The 27,524-nt window shown below is 47.8% G+C and overlaps 2 protein-coding genes across 8 annotated transcripts in view; one reads left to right on the plus strand and one right to left on the minus strand.

Moving 5' to 3' along the window:
• Nucleotides 1-4,376, plus strand: part of IGSF3 (immunoglobulin superfamily member 3) — a 141,076-nt gene extending 136,700 nt beyond the window's left edge. For both annotated transcript variants that reach the window (XM_090059333.1, XM_090059341.1), the window contains 2 exons: nucleotides 361-777; nucleotides 2,954-4,376. In XM_090059333.1, coding sequence (XP_089915459.1) covers nucleotides 361-777; nucleotides 2,954-3,204 — 668 coding nt within the window. In that variant the 3' untranslated portion in view covers nucleotides 3,205-4,376. The remainder of the gene's footprint in view (nucleotides 1-360; nucleotides 778-2,953) is intronic.
• On the minus strand, nucleotides 688-27,524 carry ADPRH (ADP-ribosylarginine hydrolase). Of its 6 annotated transcripts, none has more exons than XM_090059385.1 (5): nucleotides 27,409-27,524; nucleotides 20,576-20,912; nucleotides 14,456-14,816; nucleotides 11,311-11,507; nucleotides 688-804 (listed from the first exon to the last, which is right to left on the minus strand). In XM_090059385.1, exons 1-5 carry the CDS (start codon nucleotides 27,436-27,438, stop codon nucleotides 761-763), a joined length of 969 nt encoding a protein of 322 aa, XP_089915511.1. In that variant the 5' UTR covers nucleotides 27,439-27,524; the 3' UTR covers nucleotides 688-760. The 6 variants fall into 6 exon arrangements, with proteins under 6 accessions (XP_089915511.1, XP_089915500.1, XP_089915518.1 ...); XM_090059374.1 differs by lacking the exon at nucleotides 688-804 and adding an exon at nucleotides 950-1,799; XM_090059392.1 differs by lacking the exon at nucleotides 688-804 and having other exon boundaries at nucleotides 5,805-11,507; nucleotides 20,786-20,912.

Below are 27,524 nucleotides of genomic sequence, written 5' to 3' on the forward strand. Positions count from 1 at the left end.
GAATTAACAACACTGCTGTGATTTTTTTTTTTACATGTCAGCATATAAGCACATGCATGCTTCTGGCTTCAGGATTGCTGTTGGGTCTTTTGTGCAGCAGAACTAAAGCTTATCCAAGCTATTGACAAGTTCCCGTTTTGACTTGGAGAAAGATAGATACAGTTTCCCAGGCCACAAACAACGCTTCATCAGTCTCCAGTGAACCCATGGGTTACGCTTTGACCACTCCCAATTAATGTTAAGGCTGTGGCTGTGCGTTTAGTGCCAGGAAAACGTAGACTCTGTTCAGCATTTGTTCACTGGCTTGCTCTCCCCCTCTCCGCCTTTCTCTTCATTAATGATATGTCTTCCAATTTTCAGATCCCACGCTGCAGGTGGATGCCACCAACTCCAACCTCACAGTGATGGAGAAGGAGTCCTTCCTGTTGGACTGCAATGTTCTGTCCCGCTCCAGCCAGGAGTCTGTCTTTGCTGTGACCTGGTACAACCTGAAGGCTAAAGAAGGAGGAGGTCGCGTAGAGGAGGAGGAGCAGGAGGCCCTGCTGAGTGTGGGCTTAGATGCAGTGTTTAGCCAGGAAACTAGCCGCTGGGAAGGCAGGCTGCGCTTCCAGAGGCTCTCAGCCATGTTCTTCCGACTGACTGTGCTGCAGGCAGGCACTGCTGATGCTGGCAACTACTCCTGTCATGTGGAGGAATGGCTGCCAGACCCCAGTGGGGTATGGTACAAGCTGGCCGAGGAGGAGTCTGGCACCATTGCTGTTCACGTGCAGGGTACAGGTGAGAGGATGCAAGAAATGCCTCTGGCTGGGAGGGAAGGAGACATGGATCTATGGAGAGGTCTTTTGGCCAGGTGGAAGTTAGCACATCTAAATTCTAACCTAAGCCCTGTGGACAAGGGTCCCCATAGTGAAATTGTTGTCATCACAGTTAACACTAGTTTCATCCCTGGTTGAAAATGAAGGCCAAAGATTGCCTGGGGCACACAGCCTGCCTTGCCTTGTCCTCCCCACAGGAGGCTTCTCCAGGTGAGGGCTGAGGTAAGCAGAGGCAGCAAATGCAATCCAAGCTCCTCATGCTGTACCATTTCACTGGTCAGCAAAAGGATGGTTCTCCAGAGCACCCAATCCTGGCAGCTTTTACCAGCACTAAATTGGCTGAGAAACAATAAACAAAGGGAAACAGTAACATCAGGATATGCTTACGTGAGTGTGCCAGGATTGTGCGAGTATAACATCAGGATTGCTGGAGTGAGTGTGCCAGACATATCACGTTACTTCTGCAACATCCCTGACAAGTGAAGGCCCTGAACTGAAGCAGCTTTGTGATGTAAACTAATGACCCTACAGGGGCTTTAGCTGAGACATCTATGCCACCACTAAAGTTCCCACCAGAAGCTGAACCAGGCCCTTCTGCGAGAAGCCTGTGCTACTGTCTGTGCATCAGCACGAAATCCAGTATCCTAAGGGGTAGCGGTACATCAAGAGGTTGTATTGACTTGCCTGTAACTTTTGAGGAGCTTGATACAGGTGCCTTTGGCTTTGCTACCAGCCTTCAAGCCAGTGTCCCTGTTAAGGAGAGCTGTTCTACATGCCCAGTTTCCTTGCCCCAGGTGTGAGGTGGGGGAAAGTGCCAGTTATGATGCAAGAAATTGGGGGAGTATGTTGTTTGAACTGTCTTTGTCTTCTGGAGTGTGCAGTGTCAGTGTGCCAGTGGTCTATCCAGTACAGTCCATGTCCAAATCTCCTCCTAGGCTTGAAAACACAAGGTATGAGGCTCCCACTCCAGTGAGCCCGTGTCATCTGTGAGCCAAGAGAAGAGGGAAATAACTGCAAAGGTTGGAAGGGAATGTAGATCCCTGTGTTGCTGACACCAGGGCCTAAGAACTTCATGACGTGGGGGTACATGGCAGGCTGTGGTGAACCTATGGGATGTAGTTCAAATAAGGGGGTAGGAGCTTACATACAAGATCTGAGGCAGAACGACAGCACAGCTTTACCAGTCACTCTCCTTCCTTATCATATTCTATGACCTCTCCCTTTCATGCAGGGGAGAATTGCCATCAGCTGGGAGGGATGCAGTTGAGACATGGGGGTGGCAATATCCCGAAAAAATCTGCTTGTTAAATTGCCCTTTGGTGACCCTAAATCAGTGGTTCTCAACCTTTTTTATACCGTGGACCAGCTGGGGCAGGATAGGGCTCACCAAGCCAGCTGCCTCCCTCCTGGGGCTGCCCCGCCACCCAGCTTTAACCCCAGAAGCGCAGCTTTAACCCCGGAAGCTGCTCACCCAGGTGGACAGACAGGGATCTGTGTTAGGGGGCTTATGCCACCACCCAGCAGCCAACCCTTCGCGGCCAAGTACCGGGCCGCAGCCTGGTGGTTGGGAACCTCTGTGCTGAATCATTCAGCTGAACTAGATCTGAGAATGTGGCCAGTTGCTATGTGCATCTCAGGTTTGACTTGTGTATGGAGTCCTTATAACTAGGATTCATATTGCACTGGGATGCTATTCTTTTAATAGGGACCTCCCTTCATTGGAAATGGTAGAGCAGGAAGAGAGCACTGTCTGGAACGTAGGTCAGTAAAGACCTGGGAGACTGGCACTGAAGAGCAAGGTCATGACTGTGCCCTTGCAGACAAAACCCCATCTCAAGGCTCTTTATGCTCTGTTACCTTTTTGTGAGTCTCCTGATAAAAGTTTCAGACTTCAGCTACTTTACTCTAGTAGGCAGAATAAAAAGTGATCCTTCCTCTGAAACAATACTCCTCTCATGCTGAGCCTTGAAATACTTGATATCTTTTCTCAAAGCCCGAGCTCTTGGATCAAGGTGACTGAGTGAATCTCAGCTTATATTTTATTACATACACGCGCGTGCACGCACACCATACACCACCTGGCTCTTGGGTTGCAGGGAAGTTGTAAGACATGACCTTCCTTTGTCCCTGTTTTGTAGGCTCCACTCTGCAGTCCATCATCTGCTCCAACGATGCCCTCTTCTACTTTGTGTTCTTTTACCCCTTCCCCATCTTTGGCATCCTGATTATCACCATCCTGCTGGTGCGATTTAAGAGCCGAAACTCCAGCAAGAACTCAGAGGGCAAGAATGGGGTCCCCTTGCTGTGGATCAAAGAGCCCCACCTCAACTACTCCCCCACCTGCCTAGAGCCACCTGTACTCAGCATCCACCCTGGAACTATAGACTAAAGAGGAGGAACCTGGACAGACCTGCAGAGAGAGACGGACACAGACAGACATGCACACACCTGGACCCTTAAGGAACAGCGTGGTTTTTGTTCTTGTTCCATGTGTTTCAGCATCTGTATTTCAGCTTCATGACTGAGCTCTATAGTCCCCTGTCTCTGGGGACCAGCGGATGTGAGGCTTTGTGACTAGTCACAGAAGTGGATGGAGAGTCCATGTGCTTGCTGTACATAGCGGATTTTCCTCTTGGATTTATTTTGTTCTCATCAGTTGTTGTCCTTTGGGCTGCAATTTTTTTTTATTACCCAAAGCCCACAGGCTTCCCCTCCTTCCAGGGGCCATTCTGTTTGTGAGACTCCTGTTCGCTTGGTGTTTCTAGACGCTGTGGGGAGTAAATGTATTCTAAAACTAAGTCTGTTCTCCCTCTTTGGGACTTCCATGTTGCAATGAACAAAACCTCCCAGAGGTGAACCAAGCCAGCTGCTCGCTATTCCAAAGTGAACAGAACCAGAACTGCACCTCAAGGGCAGCTGGGTTTTTGCAAGTCCCTCTGAAAAAGTTACAGGCTCAGTGTGTCCATGTGCCCCACCCACTGCTCTTCCTGTAGAGGAGGAACTTCCCTCCCTGGAGTGTTTTCTTGTTCTTGGGCAGGTCTGAATACCCAAGGCATTTTCAGTTTGGACTAACAGTCTCATTTGTTTTGAAGGACAAGGGAGAGGCACCGCAGGGTACTCTGGCCCTGCTAGCAGCAGTGAGGCAGCTTCCCACAGAGTCTGGTTTATTGGAGACATGAGCCTCACCTTGGTCTTACTAACCCTTCTGCCACCTTCTCGAAAGGTGGGTTGCCTGGGTGCTCCTATGGCATGGAGGCAACGGGCTGGATCCAGCTTCTGAAGACCTTCAATTTGACCAAAGTAATGACTAGGAATGGGGAAAGGAGAGCTTCCATGGACTGGGATTCATTGTATCCAAACAGTTCTGCAAGGGTGCTAGATTATGGCCACGCTGGGCAATGGGAGTGTGGAATTAACAACCAGGTTTCATTTCTTCCTCCGATGGCTTGCACTGTTTACTTGTGTGAGTTGAAACTAGGCAAGGGGCCAATACATGGGAACTGGTCCTTGGCTGTTTCTGTGCCCTCTTGATTTGAAAAGAAATGAATTCTGTTCCCCTTTCCCTTCTGTGTGTTTGTGCCATTTACTGTTACTTGGGCTTTATTTCGGTAGGAAAACAACCTCTTCCTCCTCAACCTCACCCTACCCACAAATTGTCTCATCTTTGTAAGTAAGTGCTGTGGCAGCAAGTGCTGTTCTTTCTGTGAAAGATATGGCTGTTTGCAAGCCAAACTGGAGCCATGTAGGCACAGGCACCCACATGCCAATCCAGCAAACCAGATACCCCTGCCATGTCTTGGGGAGGAATCTCCCTCCTCTCTAACATGTCCTCAGAGTTATGTCTGGGGAAGAACGTTTGCCTGAAATGGCCTTTCATTGTCTTCCTTGATGTCTTCCTTGCAAATCTGACCATTTATCTTTTGCAGAGTGGCTGAATTCAAATGGGGATATACCACAGGATGTCACCAATTTATGTGAAAGGGAAGAACAATTCCCACAGCTTCTGCCCTCTCAAGACCAATAGGACTATTCCTCCTGAAGAGGGATTCTTGATCCAGCCACCACCTCCTGATAACTCTGTAGGGTTAGTAGATTTTACCCTGATGCCTGCCTGTTTCAGAGCCACATGCTGCTGAAGTCATGCAGAAATCTGCAATACATATAACCTCTCAAAGGATGTAGGGAGAGGGGTATATATGCATAATGCCTCACTCCACTGGAGGAAGACTCCATCTTCCATGAATTTGAACACTTCCCTCTCCTTCATGAGCAAAAAATGTGCTACATTGAGACATCCAGAATGTATATGTACCTCCTTGAGATGTCCCTCCATCAAACTGTCACTGCTTAATAGACCCTCTGCAGGTATCATAGTATAACATACTGTGCACACACTCTTATCTTCCCCTTCCATATACATGAAGGAGCTTGCTTAGATGAGAGAAATGAAAAATGAATGGAGATGAAAAAGGATGATTAAGAGAAGAAAAAAAAAAGGAGCCCTAAGCCAGTGGTATTGTTTTATAAATGTAAAATCTACTGTACATAACTGCTTCAGGGCAGGAACTGCAATTCAGTTCAGCTTTAAAAGAAACAAGAAATTGGCAGGAGCCTTTCCTGCCCTAAGAGAATGCTGCTGCTCATTTCTGTGTTGGAAGTCTGCTGTACTGACCCAGTAGCAGCTGTGTGTCTATCCTTTTTTAACTGGCACTGCTTTCCTCCCACCGCTCCTTTTTTTTCCTGTGGAAAGTTTTCCCACAGTGACCTCCAGTGGCCAAAAACATACCCTTCGGTGGCTTCAGTCTGAACTAGACATGTTCTTGAGGGCCAATTCATAGGATTCCTCTGTAAGCAGCCGTTACGTTACACAGTTTACCTTGCAAATGGTTTATCCATGGTTCTGGCAACACATTGCCCAGTCTTAAACTTTTTTATACATACATATATATATATCTATATATCTATAAATATAAACCAGACTTCCTGTAACAAGTTTTAACATGAAGCTTTTCGGACAACGTTCTCTGCTTTAAACTTCTGTCACGAACTAAGAAGAAAAGACAGAAACCTATCTGTGCATGATGTGGAAAACTGTTTGGGATTTTTTTTTAAGAACTTTGTACTATGTTGCACTACACGTTTTATACAACACACCTGAGAGCTGTAGTAAACTGTGTTGAAATTGTGATTAATATTGTGGCTGTTTTTCTGTAGTATAGGCTTTGAATATGTTCTTTTCCATGGAAACGCCTGCCCCCTACAGGTATGCAGGGATGTGCACAATGCCAAGAGAAATTCCTGCACAGTATCCGCAATTGCTGTGTCAAGTGGAGACATGCTCACACATTCAGGTTCTAACCATGCATGGGATATGGCTCTTGCAAAACAAAGGCAACTTGGTTGTGAAAGAGAATAGCTCCAGAAGCGCTAATGAGGAGTCATGGCGCTGGCAGCCATAATGAGATTGGAACAAAAGCAGATGTCTCAGCTGTCAACAGCAAGAGCATCCCACTTCCTGCTGGCTTCAGGTTTTCTGCAGCTATGGCTCTACTCTTAGAGCTGAGATGTGGCAAAACAGCTTGTGTCACAACATCTTGCTCAGAGAGCCGACTGCGTTGCCTTAGAATAGGGGTAGCCAACCTGCAGAACTGCTACAAGTAGTAGGGGCAGCCTCTAGCACACAATGGATCGGAGATGGGACAACGGATGCGGCAGCAGGTAGGGCAGGATGCAGAAAGCAAAGCAGCAAATTGGGCAGGGAGCACAGGGCTGGGAGTAGACAGCAGATCAAGTAGTGGAAGAAGATCAGAGTGGCAGCTGGGACGAGTACAGGGCTAATTTGTGGCATGCCTGCCAAAAACGTTGGACCTCACTGCCTTACAGCATAGTCCCAAATACCCCATCAGATTCAGAAATACAAAACAAGCTGCCCCCTTCCTTGGCTTTGTTGGCTCCTGGTGGTTAGTTGTGGGATGTGTTCTCTGGAGGAACACGGGTAGTATTTCCACATTGAAACAATTTTTATTAACAACCATTTGCCACTCCTGCATATCCAAGAATCTTGCTGACCTTTTGTGGCAGTCCTCAATCAACATCCCCCTTCTGTGGGTGGAGAAGCAGGTATGAGATAAAAGGCATTGTCAGGAGTTTGCACAAACTCCTCCTTTCTCTTCCCTGCATGGACACAAGCAGAAGAGGAGTGCACAGAACTTTTTTAAGCAGGGTGTGAAGGAGGGCCATACACAGATGGGCAGGGGTATGGACACAGTGATAGGGATAGATCCCTAAGGTCTGGGCTGCCATCTGCAGCTCTGAAGAAGTGGCAGCTAAAGTACAGAAAGAGTCATCTGTACTTCACATACATGGTGAGGCTAGTCACACCTGCAGAAATTCTATATCACTCCTTAGTTTCTGCCTCTCCAACATGTAATAAATGGCAGGTACATTGTGTCTGGCAGCACTCAGGCCTAACACAGTGGTCTGGAGGCCCACTTACAGCTTGAACATTTTGGATGACTGCAGTGCCAGAAAACATCTGCATTGTCACATGATCATTAATGCCTTGGTGGCTGAGAACCCATCACAGTTCATTCCCTCTGTAGTGTTCAGGACCATTGCTGACTTAAAGACTTCTTCCATTAATCTTGTTTCTTAACAAAAAACTTCTTTAAACAAAAAAAAATTTTGGTTAATATTTGGGGGTTCCCTTTCCAAATGTGAAGTTCAATTAATGACTTAAAAATGAGGGAAAAACCCCTCCCCCTCCACCATATTTTTTCTCAACCTTCTTTAACACCAGTAAAAAAGTGTTTCTGGGTGTGTGGACTTAAATTAAGGTTGGTTTTTCCCACTGAAGCAACCTCTGGAATTTCTTTGACTTAAAAAATCCCCCAAAACTTCACAGTGTTTCATGAGGCTTCTTCTCCAGCCAGCTCTACCCAGGGACTTTGAGGCTTTGGGGAGGGAGGAGCACTGAAGTCCTAGATGGCCTGCTTGTTCAATGTATGCGTTTCAAATACACAATTTAACCCAACACCCTGCTGTGTTACTCAGAAATGCTGAGGCTCCACTCCTGTTGCTACTGTCTTTAAGCAGAAGTAGACCCTTGTTCCCTGCTGAGCAGAGGTGGCTAAGGGCTTCACCTGTTTGGCTGCCTGCCTCTGAACACACAAAACTACAGGGTCCTGCAACATTAAAGGAGTTTTTCTCAGTAAGTCCCATGCAAAGGACTGTGTGACAGTGGTGGCTGTGTGGCAGCATTCCTGCCTGCCACATGGGAGATCTGGGTTCATAGTCCCAGCTGAGGTGACTTGGGGTAAGTGAGCTAACAAGAAGCAAATCTTCTTGCAGTGGAAAGGGGCCACTGTTTCCCCTCCCTCTCTCCCCCTCCAGGTACCAAGGCCCTATATTTCCTTATCATTTTCAGGAGGGATGTGGACAGCATGGAGAGGGTCCAGACAAGGGCCACTCGTATGATCAGGGGACAACAGGGCAGGCCTACAAGAACAGGCTACAGGACCTGAACCTGTTCAGCCTCCACAAGAGAAGGCTGAGGGGGGATCTAGTGGCCTGTTACAAACTAGTCAGAGGGGACCAGCAGGCACTGGGGATTCCCTGTTCCCCTGAGCACTACCAGGAGTGACTAGAAATAACAGTCACAAGCTGGCAGAGGGTAAATTCAGACTAGACATCAGGAGGCGCTACTTCACTGTCAGGGCGGCTAGGATCTGGAACCAACTTCCAAGAGAAGTGGTGCTGGCTTCTACCTTGGGGGTCTTTAAGACAAGGCTAGACAATCACCTTGCTGGGGTCATTTAACCCCAGTACTCTTTCCTGTCATGGCAGGGGGTCGGACTGGATGATCTACTTGTGGTTATGAAACGCAAGGGGGGTTTTGTGCCATCTTTTATTGAACCAACTGTATCACTGGGAGAGTTGCTGAACAAGCTTTTGGCAAGGGGGTGACCTGAGATGGGGGCACCTGATGCAGGAAAGTGTCCAACCAGTCTCCCAACAATACAATTTGTCAATAGAAGGGAGCACAAACCATCCTTACCTCCCAAGATATGTTTAATCATCAAAGGTTCTTTGAAATTCTGCAGGTCACTAGAGAAATGATCAAATGAAATGTTTACACAGAGTTTTCATGGACAGTTAGTTAAAGCAGAAAGTGCCTCCACCAGAACACGCATGTGGAAAATGAGCCTGGCACTTGGTATTAATAGTCCCATGCAGTGTTAGTCTACATAGGCAGCACCTGCAAGTGCCAGATATGTAGATCTGCTCCATGCTGTCTTTAAACTAGCTTGCGTGGGTCTAGATAGCCACATAGCTTATAGGCCTGTCCAAAGTGGCTAGTATTCACTTTGGATTTGAATTCAGGGGACAGCGATTCGATTCGGTGGTTCGAATCACTGTCCTAAATCTGATTCAGAGATTTGGCTACTGCCAAATCTCTGAATCACATAGGCCCATCCCCCACCTGCTCTCCCAGACCAGCAATGGCTGCCCTGCCTGCCCTAGCTCCCAGCACTTTGGGAAAAAAAAACCCTGACACACAGGGTGCTGCCCAGCAGGGGGCAATCCCAATTACTTCCCACTGCACTGGGGGCTCTGCCATGAGTCCCACCACTGCCCCTACACTGTCCCAACACCCACCCCAGCACCGGCCCTTTAAGGAAAAAAAACAAAACCAAAAAACCCCAAACTCACCAGTTCCTGCCTGGAATGGGGTGAACCCCACTACCTCATGCCATGTGGGGTGTTCTTTCACAAGACCCCTCAAAGCCCTGAGACTGGTGCAGGAACTGGTGAGTTTGGGGGGTTTTTTGGGTTTTTTTCTTAAATGGCTGGAACTGGGGCAGGTGGAGCAGCCATGGCGGGGGGTCGAAGGGCAGAGCCCCTCCACACATTATGGGGCAGTGGGGGGCAGCAGGAATCACCCCCCCACCCGGCACCACCCAGTGAGTAGGGTTGTGTTTTTTTTAAAGCACCAGGACCTGGGGCAGGCAGAGCAGCCATGCGGGGGGCTGGGAGAGAGGGCAGGGGATGGGGCCTGGCAGGGATCCCCCATGGTCCCCTCCCCCCTCATCCAGCCCTCTGCTCTCCCGCCCCCTGCTACAGCAGGCGGGGACTGCCCAAATCACCAAAGCTCTCCGAATCTTTTCCGAGTCATTTTCGAGATCTTCAAAATCAATTCAGACCTTTTTATTGGTCCCGATTCCATTCAGTTTTGGAGATTCGGCCACCAAATCGGGCTGAATCTCCTCTGAATCCAATCAGCACAGCCCTAATAGCTTACAGCAACACAGCACTAAGTCTGGCCTAACCATTGGCACTGATCTGTGCTGCTAGCAACAGCCATCTAGTTTAAACCAAGCTAAGTGACTGCCGTATAGCAGCAAGGCAAAGGACATGTAGCAGGGGGATAGTCACTTAAATGATAGTAGATGAAGGAAGGGAGGTTTGGCTTGGCACAATCTCTGCTGTACCTGTGCTAGGAAAAGCCCTTAAAAAAAACAACCCACTTGGGGCACAGATGGAAGTGATTTGTCTCATGATCAGCCCCTTGAAAGGACCTACAACCTTGCCCTGACAGAAGTGTTTGACTGTAGAGTGCTTTAAAAGTGGCCAGTCATGCGACAAATTAACCTTCATTTAATTAGGGTTCAGATGAAGGCACTCCAAAGCAGAGTACCTTCATTAATTTATGTTTGTCTCTTTGGGAGCAGGGCTATGGTGATGCAGTGGGGGGCTCCAATCCACCCACCCCTGCCTCAAGGCCATATGAGGCAAACCCCAAAGTGGAGCTCCCTTCCCTGCCTTCTCCCATCCTGACTACAGCACTGGAGCTGGGAGGAAGAGGGCTAGGGGAGAGAAGCTGCAGACATGCAGCCTCTCTCCATGGATTGAGCTTCAAAGTAGAGCTTGATTTCCCCACCCCACCAGACAGGAAATGTCTGTTGGGTTGTGGAGGGGTCACTGTAACTCATGGGGCTTTCTGTAAAGTGCCATGAGTTACAGCAGGGAGCTGAACATCTGTTTGTGTCCTTAAATCAACCTAGCATCAGCTATGCTAACAATTGCTTACAAAGTCTTAGCCCAACTGTCCACGCCTTGATTCTTCTAGAACTGCATTTCTGCTAGTGGTGTCAGGAAGCCAAAAAGCTGCTATGCCAGGTTGCCTTAATGTGTAGTACAAAAACCCCAGCATTAATTGAAAAAGCACAAGAAGCTCATACACATACTTGCATGGGCTGAAACTAGTTTGAGAAGTGATTTCAAGAGTCATCACCTTTTTATGGCCAACTTATTTGATACAAAGACTCTGCTACAGTCTCTAGCCTCTCTTTGAACTCCAGCTGTCTATAAAGATTTACACTGACTCCTTCAAAACCATACATGGCTCCCCACCAGCATGCAGCAATGGCAGCCGTAGAGTCACTGTCACCACCATGGAAAAAGGCCCTGTGAGCAAGCTCTGTCCAGGAGTTACCTGCACCAAGCATGGCATCATAAGCAATCATTGGGGCATCGTGTCCACTGCTGCCTCCCCAACCGGAGTAACTCACGGAGGTATAAAATATATCTCTCTCCTTCACACCATATACTTTTGGGAAGGTAGGAGAAGATATCCCATCCAAAATGCCCCTTATTTTCAGGTATTTTTTCCACTGCTCTTCAAAATAGGACCTATAAACCAGAAAAATAGAAGGAAATGATGTAAGCAGAATGTCAGTATAGCAGGAGCCAATACTGACATGATAAATATCAGCTAGAAACTTAGTGAGGAGCACTGGGACCACCATCTCAACCAAATGCCAAATCGCTATCCAGTCATAGAACATAACAGTGTCATATTCGGTCACATCAATGGTTCTTTAGCTCAGTAGCCTGTGTCTGACAGTGGCATGAGTAGATGTTTTAGAAGGAGAGTATGTGAATAGGATATATGAAGAGAGATCTGTCCCTTGTTATATTCTTCCTGGCATCCATCATCATTGGTTTAGAGGTGCCAAAGGATGTCATCCCCAAGTGTTGTGTTTAATAGCTGCCAATACATCTATCAAACATGAATTTATCTAGTTCATTTTAGAAACTGGCTATACTGTCTACCTCCACAGCCTCCTGTGGCAAGGAGTTCCACACATTAACTATGCAGTGCTTTAAAAAAAGTAATTTCTCTTGTTAGTTTTAAATCCGTCTCCTACTACCACTGAAATTAGCAGTAGGAGACAGGTTTAAAAGTAACAAGATAAATTACTTTTTTAAGTATTGCATAGTTAATGTGCATCAGTGAATAGGGAATATGAGTTCCCTATTCACCCTGTGCACATACTTCATCATTTGATATACCTCTATCATAGCCTTCCTCAGCCTTCTCCTTTCCAAACTGAAGAGTCTAAGCCTTTCATAGTTTATGTCACTTCAAGGAAAAATCATCAGTATGATGGTAAGGGAATGAAAAGAGAACTACTAATGAGGAGCACAGAAGTAGATCGGGGGCGGGGGTGCCCAGAAGAGGACAATGGTGCACCAACAGACTTAAATAAGCCATTCCATTACAAGGAATTCACAGCATCAGAACTAAGTAGACTGGACTGGACTGGACCTATGATCCTGAATTCAGATCACCACTATGCACACTTGGGTGTGCTTGAGAGATGATTCAGAATCCAAAACAGGATCCAGAGTGCAATGTTGCAGTCCACAAATGCTGACATGCTAAGGATAGGAAGAGGGATAGAAATATATTGTTAGCTGGAAACCCAGAGCCCTTCAAAATCTGTCTGAACTTGCTGGCTCAGGTCCACCTCTAAGAATAAATTAGCCTCTTGGTCATGGTCTGGTTTCACCAGAGCTCTGGAACTTATTAATGAAAGAAGTTAGAGCTAAAGCTGATCACGTTATTAATTGTAGCTGATTACATTGAATAACAGCCTCCTTTGCCTTCATCTGAATTACTTATGAATGAACCAGTGTGCTGCCAGTATACAGCCTACAGCCTAATTGAAATCCCCCGCTCCAGTATTTGCCTTTTGTGCGAGTGGCCACAGAAAGTTCTGGTATCTTTTTCTGGAAAGTAGACTTGCATACATTGAGTGAATCACATGAATAGTTATTAGCCTTAAAAATTTGTTCACACATCCTGAAAACATCACACTATTTCCTTCACAACCCACTGGTAGTCATCTGAATGGCTAATGAAATGACTCCACACACAGTACTTTCTTATTTAGGAACATATTCACTTGTCACTTCTGGTACTCGGTGTCAATCAACATCCATCCAGCTGAGGAGGCTTCTAAGTTATTAAGCCCACATGAAGTGAACTAGTTTGGAAAAGAAAAAAAAAAGTTCCCCCCAACATCCACTTCCACATCTCTCTGAAAAATTCAAAAAACAAAACAAAACACCTCTTTAAGGTCTAAAGTATAATCCCCTTCTCACTTACAATAGCCTCTGCCCTTCCAGCAAGTGAAAGCAAGCAAATGCCATCTTGGGTTGTGTTTACAGAAGCATCACACACAAGGCATTTGACATGAAAGCACCCACTCTACTTTGCATTTGTCAGTTCTCAACTGGAATAGTTTATCCAATTTTGGTCCCCATGTTTTAAGAAGGATGTGGACAGACTGGAGAGGACTCAAAGCAGGGCAACAGAGAGTCATGGGTTGGGAATGCAAGCTGTATAAGGAAAGGTGGAAAAGGCTAGAAAGATTTTAGCACCGATTGGTTTGGCCTACAGGTCCTTTGAGATCTTACAACTAATAGATCTCAGCCCCTTTCACCTGATATTTAAATTTATAGATTAGAGCAGGGCTGTCCAACTGGCAGCTCCCATGGGGTTAACCACAGCCTAGGCTTCTCATCCAGACACCACTCCCCACATCACTCTCCTGCTGCTGCCAGGATCTCTGGGCTCCCCTTCCCTCCTCCAATTTTCACTGCCTGCCCCTGCCCCAGGGTTATAGCAGGGCAGCCCAGGCGGTTGAAAGCACTCGCTACCGTGGAGCTTGCAAGGACCCAAAGGTGCCAGCTTGCTGTGTGGACTGCACAGTATGTGGCTGTGGGTGCACACAGCACCTCAAGTGAGACAGCCTTGGATTAGACAGTCAAAAGGCTCGTTTTTCTGCTATGAAACTCCCACTTTGTTTCTAAAAAGGAAATATTCTCTCTCCACCTTCAGAAGAGGCTACAGCAGCCAAAAGCTGGTTTGTTACGTCAACAAACCATGGTTCTAGGTTTTTAGTGACTTCCTTCAGTGGTCTGACTTTTTCTAGAGCTTCAAGATTAAAATTACACCTTTAAATAGGTTGTTTAAAATTAAAACATTGAAACTGCCTAGCTTTATTTTTTAAAACTAGATTGAAATTAAAACCTCTATATGTTTCCCATTTCCAGAACAATGAAATTCATCTACCCTCATTCTAGGCATGTAAAAAGACTTTAAGGTGAGCATGGAGGTAATGTGCAAACACACGTTGTCCAGCTCCATGAAATGGATCCCTTCCAAAGAACAGGGTTCGGACCCTGTTGCCTATACTATTGAATGTCCTATATTTGAGAGTCTGGAGAAAGCAATACTTAGACATTCTGGGGCCCGTGGTTTTGCGTAATCTCAACACAAGCACACTCACCAGTGCTCCATGTTCTCTTCCACAAAGTAACCTGCATTTTGGACGTAAGCTTTAGCCTTTGGCAGCACTTCCATCAGCCCTTTTCCCCATTGTTGAAGGGGTTTGCGATTCACAGCATAGGCAGTAAAGAGAGCAGAAGCCAGGGATCCCAGATAGCCAGTTGGATGATGATGGGTCATTCGTCCACTCTCAATGCTGACTTCAATCAATCTGTCCAGCTGCTCAGGATGATGGAACCTCAGCCCAATGCACATGGACCGCATTGCAGCTCCGCATCCTCCTGCCGTCTTACTGAATGGGATCTTCCAGCCCTCTGGTTTGTCTGGCTGCAGCATTGCTGCATTCACAACGCAAGTATGACCTGTAGAAAAAAGGTACAAGCTGGCAAAAGATGGCCTGTTGACCAAAGTAGCTTCAAGCAATGAGCTGCTCGCTCATGTAGAATGATCAAGATGGTCCACAGGCAGGATTTATGGGGTTGGTGCCTGAATCCCACCCTGCCATGCTTGGCTAAGGCCCCAAGCACCCTGCCTTACCCACAGGGTTCCCCATGGGTCTAGAAATTTGGCAAGAAGGAAGAGTCAATTAACACTGCCACTGCTCCACTGGTGCCAAATTCAGACCCACAGGCAGTTCTGCAGGCCACATGACATGGCTCTGTCATAGGCAGATTAACGAATGGGCAAGCTGGGCACAAGCCCAGGGGCCCCTACCAATTCAGGGCCCCGGGATCCTCATCAGCAGGGAAGTAAAAGCCAGAGTTTTAAACTCGGCACCCATTTCTGGCACCAAGTTTAAAACTGGGGCTTCCTTGGGAGCTGGAAGTGGGGCCTCTCCTCCACCAGTAGGGCTGCGGGGATGGGGGGGCAGGGCTGGGGTCGGGCTGGGAGAGCTGCGCCTGACGGAGGGGGTGGGGCAGGTGGCGCTGTACCTTGTGGGGAGGAGGCCAAGCTGGGTGGGAGAGCTGTGCCCTTTCTGGAGCGGACTGGGGGGCTGGTCAGGCTCATGCTGCCATGCCATTCTGTGTCTTTGAGGCCGGTGGCACTGAGGGCCTTGGGGGCTATAGCCCCCCAAAATTAATCTTAGCCCAAGCCCACCTGCATCCACCCCGCCCACAGAGACACAGTGTGGCGTTCCCAGCCCAGCCCCACTTGGCCCTCTGCAGCTGCCAGGGACAGCCAGGCAGAAGCTCCCTGCATCTAAGTGTAACAGGGGCCGGGCAACGAGACTGAAGTTGGTTGCTTACTAGGAATAAGGAATAAGCAACTGGGAATAAGGAACTGGGAATAAACAACCAACTTCAGCCTCATGGCTGGGCAGAGAGTGAAACTGAGCTGTAGGCGGCTGGGGGATGGGGCATGAGGGAAGAGGGCAGAGGGCTATTTCTGGGGGGGGGGGGTCTGTCTATGCATTGGTGGGTTTGTCTGTGAGGGTAGATATGTGTATGTGTGTAGGGGGCCTATGTCTATGTGCAGAGAGTGAGAGTAGAGAGCATACACCTGTGCCTGTATGTGTACATGTTGGTGGGGGTATAGGTTGTAGTCGTATTGCTCTAAGGACACAGGCAGACAAGGTTCTTTGGGTGAATCTGATAGCTTTTATTAGACCAACTAAATAGTTGGGAAAAAATTTCTTAGCAGTCTTTTAGGTTTAAACCCCCTGCATCAGGCTGAGGAAGTTTCTGCAGGTGGTATGTGCTCTTCTTGGCTGGAATGAATAGTAAAGAGGTCAAGGCTGGGCTGCATGCAAGAAAGCCAGTCAGTGAAGATGTAAATTGAGGAGTCAGTGGGTGAGAGACAGGCTGGGGGGAGGGGGATGAATAGAGCAGGTAAATAGTATAGAGGTACCTGGGGAGTCGAATGGTAGGCAGGTCATAATGCATCATAAATCCAATGTCTATATTTAGTCCATGATTTTTTACAGCCAGGAGGCTGATGAAGTGAAGCTCATAGGCTCATCTGTGAAAAGTGTTTTGTGAATTCCCTTTGAGGATTAGAACTGAGAGACTGGAGGGAGAGTGGGTTTCTTGTGAGAAACGTGCCCCACAGGTAATTGGGCATTCTTGTCTTTAACAGATTTCCCAAGTGTGTTCATTCTGGTGCACAGTTGTTGTTTCGTCTCTCTTGCGTATTTTCCATCGGGGCATTTGGTGCATTGGATGAGCTATATTACATTTCTGGAGGTGCAGCTGTAAGATCCAAGAATGCTGATGGCTCGGTTGTGGGGTGTAGTAATTGTGCGGGTGGAGATGTGTTGGCAGGTTTTGCATTTCTTGTCATGGCATAGTCTAGATCCATTTGGTATGTTCTGGGCCATAGGAAGTTTGTTTCTGGTGATGAGGTTAGCAAGGTTTGGTCTTTGTTTGAAGGCTAGGATCGGTGGTTCTGGGAAGATCTTTTTAAGAACTGGGTCTCTTTCTAATATGGGAGTATTTCTCTCCCAGCTGTCCTTTGCAATTCTTTGAGGATTTTCCATATAGGTTTGAGGAAGGGGTAACATGCCATAACTAGTAGCACTGGCAATGTGTAGGGGGTGCACGCAGATGTACATACACCCCCTGAGTGTGGTGGTGCATCCCCTGTGAAAAAGGGCCATCAATACTGCCGGTGGTCGCCGCTCACCACCCCCCTGCCACCGACACCACTGGCAACGTCTGCAAACGGTCTGCAATTGCCGCTAGCTGCTGCTGACACTGCCAGCAGCATCTGCAGGTGGTCGCCAACCGCTGGTTGGCACTCACCACCCCTCCCTCCCCTGCAGCTGCCTGTGGGATGTCCAGCCAGCCTTCTTTTCTTTAGGCTAAAGAGTCCGAGATCCCTCAGGCTCTCCTCATATGGCTTGCCATGCAAGTCTCTGATCATACAGGTGGCTATTCTCTGGACCCTCTCAAACTTTAGCACATCCTTGTTGAAGTGTAGCACCCAGAACTGGACACAATACTCCAGCTGCGATGGCACCAACATTGAGTAAAGCACAAGAATTACTTCTTTGGTTTTACTGGAGATGCATCGATTCATGCATGCCAGAGTTTTTTTCACCCTAGCAGTTACTGCATTGCATTGCAACTTTATATTCATGCTGGGGTCTATTGTTACCCCCAGATTCCTTTCGCTTATACTGCTGGTCAGGTTAGCATTGCCCAGCCTGTGGGTGTGCCGGGGGTTCTTCTTTCCTAGATGCAGCACTTTGCATTTCTCTATGTTGAACCTCATCTGGTTCTGTTCTGCCCAACATGCCAGCCTGTCTAGATCTCTTTGTATCTGCAGCCTCTCTGTGGGTGGGTCCATGCAACCCCATATCTTGGTGTCGTCTGTGAACTTGACCAGCAGGCTTTTCATCCCCTCATCCAGGTCATTGAGGAACATGTTGAACAGCACTGGGCCAAGTACCGACCCCTGGGGTACACCACTGCCCACATCTCACCAAGACAACACCAATCCATTTATTTGGACTCCGAGTCCTACCCCGCAACCAGTTTTGCACCCATTTGACAGTCCCATAGTTGAGCCCGATACCTTCCAGTTCTCTAATCAGTACCTTGTGGGATACCAGGTCAAAGGCTTTCTGGAAATTGAGGTATATGATGTCAACCGCATTTCTTTCATCCAGGTGACAAGTCACCTGATCACAGAAAGAAATGAGGTTGGTCAGACAAGACCTGCCCGCGACGAAGCCATGCTGGCCGTCATTCAATATCATACCTTCTACAAGTTTGGCACATATAGCCTCTGATCACTGTGTCTAAAAAGGAGATGTTGGTGCTGGAGTACTCAAGAGATAGTCAGATGGAAGGCTGATGATTGCTGAATTTCTGATGGAACTCAATCAGAGATTTCAGGTTTTCAGTCCAAATGATGAAGATCTCATTGATATATCTAAAGTATAGCAAGGGTTTGATGGTGCAGTCTTTGAGGAATTCTTCCAGGTGGCTCATAAAAAGGTTGCCATACTGTGGGGTCATTTTGGTGCCTATAGCTGTGCCCATGGTCTGGAGGAAGTGCTGGACAGTGGAAGTGAAGTTGGATAGCGGATGTGAAGCAAGGATGAAGTGTATAAGGTCAGTAATGTCTTTGGGTCTGTATAAGGTCAGTAATGTCTTTGGGTCTGTACTCATGTCACCTTGCTCTTGTACGTATACAAGGCAGACTTGGATGCTGCCTGGTGTGGGATGCTGGTAACTTCCAAGGTGGCTAGAAGGGTATTGCTGGGAAGGTGGTCTATGTTTTTAAATTTTCATAGGAAGTCTGTAATATCTTGGACAAAAATCACTCTTTGGATGACACTTGGTTTAAGGATTGATTTGACAAAACCCACGGACTCTCTCACCCATTGACTCCTCAATTTACATCTTCACTGACTGCCTATTTTGCATGCAGACCAGCCTCTGGCTTCTTTACTAGTCATTCCATCCAGGAAGAGCACACACCAACGGCAGAAACTTCTTCAGCCTAGCAAAGAGTTTTTAAACCCAAAAGCTTGTTAAGAAAAATTTTTCCAACTATTTAGCTGGTCTAATAAAAGAGATCAGATTTACCCAAAGAACCTTGTCTGCCATGTATTTGGCTGTAGCGGGGGTGGGGCGCAGGGAGAAGAGGCAGGCATGTGCCCTCCAGCCTGGCAGGGTCCACCCAACCTGATCCTGCCAGCACTAGGAGGGGTAGGGGCCCCTCTTTCCCTCCTCCCCCAAGACCATCTCCCATGGAGGGAGGGAGCCTCCAATTTTGTGTTTGCCCAGGGCCCCAGTACACCTTAATCTGCCTCTGGGCTCTGTAGGCCTGATTTAACCTGCAGGCTGGGGCTTGAGCATCCCTAGTTTTTAGTCTGAAGTCAGGCACTTCAATGCACCGTCTACTGTCAAGAGTGCAGACAGCCTTATTTTTCAAGGCTGCTGGGCATTTGCACAAGTTCAGAGAAGGTGAAACTGGCTGGATACAAGAGTTAGCCTGCAACTGCTGAGTTTTCACTATCCATCTGCGAAAAAAAATGCAGACAGCTAGCAGCAAAATTAGTAAAAAAGTAGATTAAGGCCATAATAAACTAATGCATCACATAACTTCTGTATTTAACACATGTAACCTTGACAACACCTCTGTGTATGCACATACATTATGCTTGGCTACATTTGGGCATTTTCCACCCCCCAAGGGAATTTAAAAAAAAAAAAAAAAAAAAAGCAGATTCCTGATGCAAAGACCACCACCTGCTATATCTACACTTTCTGCAGATGTATGGTGATGCCACAGCTTAGAACAGTCATATACATGTTTTTCAAGATGGGGGAAGGCAGCTGGAGGCAGAACTGCAGTCACCCCAAAACTCATTCTCAGAAGTTAATAGGCTGGACCCTATTAACTGAAATTTTAAATGAAGAAATCAACCAGCAAGACAAAGACTTGGAAGAAGACCACCCATCCCAAGTTTTCCAAGGATAGTCTGAAATTTGGGGGTTCTGTCTCTTTGACCCCAAGAAGCCTAGGCTTTGAAGAACTGGTCCTGGATCGGCCAGCCCAGTCCTGTCTGTTCCTTTGGTACCAAGTAACATCCTGCTGCCCCTGCTGAGAAGCAGCAGCATGAATGAATGCATGCAGCTATATTGCTTCCTGTTTGGGTGGTAGTCACAGGCTACCTCCCAAATTAAGAAGCAACAGAACTGTGCTGTGAAGAAGCTAACTAGCTTAAAAGCAGAGCTAATTTTTAGGCACAGGGCTCCATCAATGTAGCTAGGCTACTTCCAACTCTGGAGGCAGCTCTCAGAAGAGCTAATGACATTACCAACTGACTAACACTAAGGTGGCTACATGGATTGGAAACAGAAGTGGCCTGGATTTTGCTCTCTGAAACCTGGTCTCTTTGAAATCTTCCTAATGTTACAAGGAAGCAAGTTTGCAAATAAAGAACTTTTTTTTTTTTGCAAACTTCTAGTTGGTCTAATAAAAGATATCACCTGCCACAAGTTCTGAGTCCTTTAGTCTCTTTAAACGCACCCAGCATGTAAAACACAGCCTGAACATATGACACTGGTAAAGTTATAATCAAACAAAAACAGTCCAGGGCAGTGTTAGCTAGGAAGTGAATGAAAGCAAGGAAGTACTGTTTTATGATAAAATTAGATAGGATTACCTGGAGCTCTACCCTCCATGTGGGCCATACAGTCCTTGTAGTGCTTTGCTAGGAGGGAATATAACTGTGGGAGCTCAGGCTGTCCTCCAGCAGCTATCAGGGCTTCTGCTGTCGCCAGGTGCATCACAGTATCATCACTGACTTTCCAGCCTGATATATTAATCTTGTCCAGGCCTCCCATCATTTTCAGCTCCTCATGAATCTCCTTACCACTCAGGAGGAACTCCCATTTTCCGTTGTAATAGCCCAGAGCATCACCAGCTGCACTCAGCATCATAGCCGCCACATAGTTCTCAATCAGACCAGAACACATGCTTTGCCTCCACAGCCACAATGTCTGTAAAAATCAAGCAAGCATCAATGTTATAAATGGGGGATTGGTTCCTGATCCAAGGCCCGATACCTTATTTTCACCAAAAATATCCCAGAATTTTGTACTTGATCAATTATAGATGAGTAATATAGCTACTACATTGATGTATTTATATTGTAAATAGCAATCATATTGATTTGGAAGAACTTCTTTGAGGTGACTTTGGTGGATGTTTTGAAGGGCTCTTGGCTGGACTCTTCTCAGGAGTCTTGTCTACTTTCTTAAAGAAAGTGTCCAAAGAAGCTTGGACAGATGATCTCCAAGGAGATGAGCAACTCAGTGAATTTGTTCACTGGCATGGCATCGCATCGGATCAGGCGTTGTAAAGTCAAAACTGACATCCTAAAGTTGAAACAGGGATGTCAATTTATAAACATTGTAAGTGCAAAACATAACTCAAAAGGTTGTAAGTTAAAGATTAACTGTATTTATAAAAGTTATGTAGTTTTAAAAGCTGTGTCAGTCTTATTTATAAGGGAGGGGGACACTCACATTCTTCTACAGAATTTGCCTCCTTCATTAATGCTGTATTTCAGTAAAGATTTAAGACCCTGGATATGTCTTCTTTTTTTTTGTGCCACACATGTAGAGAAACGTGCAAAAAGAAACCTCAAGGCAGTGGTTTTCAACCTTGGCAGACTCAATCAAGGCACCCCTTGGAAAATGCCAGCCCTTAAAAAAAGCTGACCACAGAAAAATAATAGAGTAATTTTCCTATTGCAAAGAACTCAAAGAGACCACAACAGGTCAGAGTGTTTCCTGACAATATGGATCCTCTCTGAAATCTCTGGGCTTACTTTGTGAATCATGTTCAGGTGCTTAAACGCTTACCAGTGCTGATATTGTGATTTTATTACCAGTCCAACATTTCCCCTTCCCCCTAGCTACCTGTCTCACACCCATTGTCTCCCATTTCCTCTGATCCTCACTGTCACATATTTGCATTTTCACAGACCTGCATTTTCGCTTCTATTTCACCCAGTAGAGTACACAAAACACCAGCAGACTCTCTATGCCTGATAGCTCACAATGAACAATTTTTCTAACGATGTAGTTGGTCTAATGAAAGATCTCACATCTGCCCAAAGAACCTTGTCTGCCTATGTCCTTAGATCAACATGGCTACAACCAAAAACCTAATATTGTGACATACAAAAAACCAGAACTCTTGGCTCTAAAATGATACCTTTTATTAAACCAACTGGGAAATCGCAAGAAAATTGTCTTTTTCTTGTGATTTCCCAGTTGGTCTAATAAAAGGTATCATTTTAGAGCCAAGAGTTATAGCTTTTTGTCTTCTTGTCTCAGACCAACACAGCTACCAAGTACATTCCTAATATTGTGAGGCACCCACGACACCTTGGAAAGGATCTCATGGCACCTTAAGAGGCTGCATCACCCTGGTTAAAAATTACTGCCCTAAGGGGAAAAAACTAAATTAATATACTTCTATAGACTAAAAACACAATTTAACCAAGGAAATCCAGTACCACTCTGAAAAACATTTAGGTAGAAATGTTCCCAACCCTTCTCTGTTAGATGTGATCACCCAAAAAGTAGCCTTGTTTCTGTTTGGGTTTTTTTGGGAGGGGTGAGGGGTGTTATGCTGTATTTTGCTGTGACCATCACTGCTGAGCTGACTCAGCTGTGCATGGGCATAGGCTCTTATTTCTTTTGTGCCTCAGTCTTTTGCCTACTTCATTGATTAAACCTGTGCAAAGCCACTACAGACATTTAATCCTACAAGACGTCAAGTAGGGATGCTTACAGAGGAGGAAGACAGAAATTCAAAGGCTACAAACGCATCAGAAACTTAAAGCACATTTCTCCCTGCTTTAGCTGAGGCAACAGTGAAGAGAGGAGCCTAGCCAACATGTTGTCTGACTCTGCTCTGAGCTGATCTAGACAGCTCTTTGGGTTAAATGTCACTGAGCTCTCTGTACTAGTACTCCCACATTTTCTAATTCAAGCTCTTATAGGTAAACTTCATCGGGGTAGTTTGCCTACAATGCAGCACAGCTGAGAATCGTGAAGTTAGGTGAATTGGCAAGGGGTGCTCAGGAAATCTGCATCTGATCAACTGGCATGAGTTGAAACCAGTCTAAGGTGAGTCAGGAAGACTTTAGCAGGGGTGGGCAAAATGTGGCCAGGGGACTGGATGCAGCTTGCCAGGCTATTCTATCCAGCCCATGGGGCCCCTAAAAAATTCAGAAAATTAATATTAATCTGCCCTGGGCTGCCTGTCATGCAGCCCTCAACAGCTTGCCAAAACTCAGTAAGCAGCCTTCTGCCCAAAATAATTGCCTACCCCTGCTTTAGGCTAATCTGGATATATCTAGTTTTCAAAAACTCAATCCTGAGCTGCTGGTCCTTGGATACAGCATGAAATATGCAAAAGGAAAAATATCAGCCCTGCTTCTGTGCCCTGTTAGCAGCCATTCCCACTTGCCAACCACAGTCCAGACTGCCTTGCATTGGGAGAGCTCCCAGATCACATGCTTTTTGCACCCCCTTTTCCCAGTCCCACCCCCAAAAAGGATCCCCAACCTAATTTTGCCTTATTTCTTTCTGTTGGAAATCCTGATCTTTCCTTCCCTGGAGGACTCGCAGTGGAGTTTGAGGTCATGACCAAAATGGCTCTTAGTTAAAATTGCTACTACTGTCTTCACTCATGTGAGTAACATTGTGAATAAAGGAATCCTCCTTTCCGAGAGTAAGAGGAGTCCAAGTGCGTGTCTTGTGATTCCCTGGGTGGGGAGGATTTGGGGGAATGACTTATCTGTAAAAAGACATTTTGTGGGAAGAGAGGATTTGTGGGGAGGGGGTTGGATGACCTAATCTGTAAGGACACATTTTTGTGGCAGGGCAGAAGCTGGGGAAGCCAGAGCCTGCCCATTACTCAGAGCTCAGGGTTTGGCTCCATGTGATCTTGGACCTACATCACAGGACCAGCAAGAGGGACAATGCCCAAGCCCAAAGGGAGGTAATCCCAACATGGATCAAAGGGAGCAGGAGGGTGCAAAAGCCCTCATGGCTCACCAAAAGCATCCGGGAATGTCTCCTAGCTAAAAGGGAGACGTATACCCAATGGAGGGGAGAGACCATCACCAGGGAGGACTATACTGCAGTTGCTCGGGGCTGCAGGGGGACAGTCAGGAAGGCCAAGGCGGAGATGGAACTGGGACTAGCAACCTGGATTGAGGACAACAAGAAGTTCTTTTCTAAATACACAGGGGGCAAAAAGAAGGTACTGGGTAATGTGCGGCCCCTGCAAGACACGCTAGGAAATCTGGTCGTTGCACCAGACGACAAAGCAAACCTATTTAATGCCTTCTTTGCCTCCATTTTCCTGAGCAGGGACCAGATCAGCCCCCCCACTGGGCCCCCTCAGGCCCCAGGGGAGGCGCGCATAGGCCAAGCGTTAGTGAGGATCTAGTCAGGGAACTTCTGGAGGGACTGGATGTATTTAAATCAACTGGTCCTGACGATCTCCACCCCATAGTGCTGAGGGAATTAGCTGCGGTCATTGCAGGACCCCTGGCATGGCTTTACGAGCACTCGTGGTGCTCTGGTGTGGTGCCAGAGGACTGGAAGAGGGCCAACGTGGCTCCCATCTTCATAAAAGGGAGGAAGGAAGACCCAGGAAACTATAGGCCAGTTAGTCTTACCTCGATTCTGGGTAAGCTTTTTCAGAGAATTATTCTGGCACATGTCCATGAGGGGCCAGTGGGGGAGATTATTCTTAGGGGCAACCAACACGGGTTCATTAGAGGCAGGTCCTGTCAGACCAACCTGGTGGCCTTCTATGACCAGGTCACCAAATCCTTAGATGCAGGGGTAGCAGTGGACATTGTCTTTCTGGACTTTCAGAAGGCCTTTGACACTGTCTCTCACCCCATTCTCATTTTAAAAAGTGGAGGACTGTGGTGTCGACACCTACGCAGTCATATGAGTCACCAACTGGCTGGAGGGCCGCACCCAGAGGGTGGTAGTGGATGGGTCATTTTTGGCCTGGAGGGATGTGGGCAGTGGGGTCCCCCAGGGCTCAGTCCTCCGGCCCACACTGTTCAACATCTTCATCAGCGACTTGGACAAGGGGGTAAAAAGCACCTTTTTTCAAATTCACAGATGACACTAAGATGTGGGGAGAAGTGGGCACGCTAGGAGAGAGGGACAGGCTGCAATCCGACCTAGACAGGTTACAGGGGTGGGCGGATGAGAACAGGATGGGTTTCAATACTGACAAGTGCAAGGTGATGCACCTTGGGAGGAACAACCAGCACCATACCTACAGGCTGGGGAACTCCCTTCTTGTCAGTACAGAGGCAGAAAAGGATCTTGGAGTCATTACTGAGGCCAATATGAACATGGGCCGACAGCGTGGGGACATGGTCAGGAAGGCCAACCGTACCTTGTCATGCATCCACAGATGCATCTCAAGCAGGTCCAAGGAGGTGATCCTCCCCTTCTATGCGGCACTGGTCAGGCCACAGCTGGAGTACTGCGTCCAGTTCTGGGATGTGGACAGCATGGAGAGGGTCCAGAGGAGGCCCACTCGTATGATCAGGGATCAGCAGGGCATGCCCTGTGAGGAGAGGCTACGGGACCTGAACCTGTTCAGACTCCACAAGAGAAGGCTGAGGGGGGATCTAGTGGCCTGTTACAAACTAGTCAGAGGGGACCAGCAGGCACTGGGGATTCCCTGTTCCCCCGAGCACTACCAGGAGTGACTAGAAATAACAGTCACAAGCTGGCAGAGGGCAGATTCAGACTAGATATCAGGAGGCGCTACTTCACTGTCAGGGCGGCTAGGATCTGGAACCAACTTCCAAGAGAAGTGGTGCTGGCTCCTACCCTGGGGGTCTTTAAGAGGAGGCTGGATAATCACCTTGTTGGGGTCATTTGACCCCAGTACTTTTTTCTGCCATGGCAGGGGGTCAGACTTGATGATCTGCTCAGGTCCCTTCCGACCCTACTAACTATGAAACCTGAGGTGATGGGCCTGATATTTTTAAGAGCGGTGAACAACTGGGAATGCCATAGCTACCCCTTCCAGATCTCCTTCATGCCCAGTAAAGCTCAGATTTTTGGAGGGCAGAGGACGTGAGAGAGAGCCTAGCGCTGTGAAAAGGAAATGTCATTTGCTCAGTGCACTGTGCCCAGACCTCTTTGGGAAATGCTGCCATAGCTTTTAATTTGGGCAGGCTTTTACCAGGTGTGGTCAAGGGCTGGGGGGAGCGGCTGTTTGGGGATGTCTTATTTAGGGCTGCCATATTTCCAGTTCCAAAGAGGACACCTGTTGCATTGTGGGGGGGGGGAGGGTTATGATTGTGGGGGGCAGTGATACAGAAATAGCAATGTCCTGCCCATTCTGTTGCCCCTCACTCCCGACCCACAGCCCTCTCCTCCCCCCAGCCCTGCAGTGCCTCGCCGCTGCCCAGCCCCTCCAAGCAAAGGCACCAGCCCTGCCACACAGCTCCCTGCTGCCCCTGAAGGACTCCCCAACCCCTGCTGGAGGGGCAGGCACATCCCCCTGTCCTGCTTCAGCCCCTAGTGCCAACAGGCACTCGCCCCCCCATGCCCTCATCCCCTCCACAGCCACCCACACCCCTGCATAATCCGCAAGCCCTGGCCCTCCAACCCCCACTAGCAATAGACTTACCTGCATCTATCTGCAGAGCTGCTTCCCCCCGCCCCCCCCACACACACACACACACTTGGCTGCCTGCTGGCTGCATGCGTGTATATGCACACTTGGAGGAAGGGCAGTTGGAGGCAGAGGGTGCCATTTCCCCCAGCCCCAAGCAGCTCCTTGCTGGAGCAAGCTGGGAAAAAGTCTGAAAAACCCATCCAGACAAAGATTGGAGGATCCAAAAGAGGATGTGTCCAGGAAAACCGGGATGTATAGTAACACCCTACCTTATTACTTGCTATTTTTTTTAGCCTATGCTATTTTATCTGTTGCTTTATTTATATTGCAGGGGGAGGGGTAGGAGGCTGCAAGACACCCCCAGCCCTTCTTAAGGGGGCACAGCACAGAAATCAAACAAACAGGGGAATCAACTTGGGCTGAACTGCGGGACTGGGTAGCAGGAGACCCCCAGCTTCGTGCCCTGGGAGGCCCCGTGGGACCAACAATTGCAGCCCCCCAGGCCTGCTGGCATTGTGGGAGGGAGCTGCTGTCCCCTCCAGCCTGGGAAAGGCTGCCTGGGGCAGGGTGGCGCTCAGCTTGGCTTACGCTTTTGGTGTCTCTGGGGGCTGCCCCAGGCGAAGCAGGCTGCGACCTGCACGCCTGCCCCAGGGCCGGTGTCTGGCGGTTTCCCTTGCACGTGATTTCTTTGTAGGACTGCACTTGCCTGTACCACATGCGAGGAGCCACAGGCAGCAGATGAAGAGAGGGGATTTACCCTGGGACCTGCTGGGAAAAGCAATGCCAGAGTTAAACGGGAGAAGTACTTGCATTTTGATAGAAGAACAAGGCCTGCGTCATGGTGAATGTGAAAGCAGTCACTTCCTTTCCAAGGGCTGCCCCTATTGGCAGGCAGTGCTGTCATTCACCGCCGCAGCCTGCCTGGG

Source organism: Crocodylus siamensis, chromosome 1, assembly GCF_052110815.1.
Source record: "Crocodylus siamensis isolate JL-2025a chromosome 1, ASM5211081v1, whole genome shotgun sequence".
Taxonomy (NCBI): Eukaryota; Metazoa; Chordata; order Crocodylia; family Crocodylidae; genus Crocodylus; species Crocodylus siamensis.

What these genes read in the sequence shown, in the direction of transcription:
- ADPRH (XM_090059356.1), bottom strand. Translation starts at nt 27,438, where the DNA reads ATGACGCAGGCCTTGTTCTTCTATCAAAAT. An exon ending in CATGGAGGGTAGAGCTCCAG is followed by an intron (nt 14,817 to 20,575) that starts GTAATCCTATCT and finishes TTTTTTCTACAG; the next exon opens with GTCATACTTGCGTTGTGAAT. An exon ending in GAAGAGAACATGGAGCACTG is followed by an intron (nt 11,508 to 14,455) that starts GTGAGTGTGCTT and finishes TCTGGTTTATAG; the next exon opens with GTCCTATTTTGAAGAGCAGT.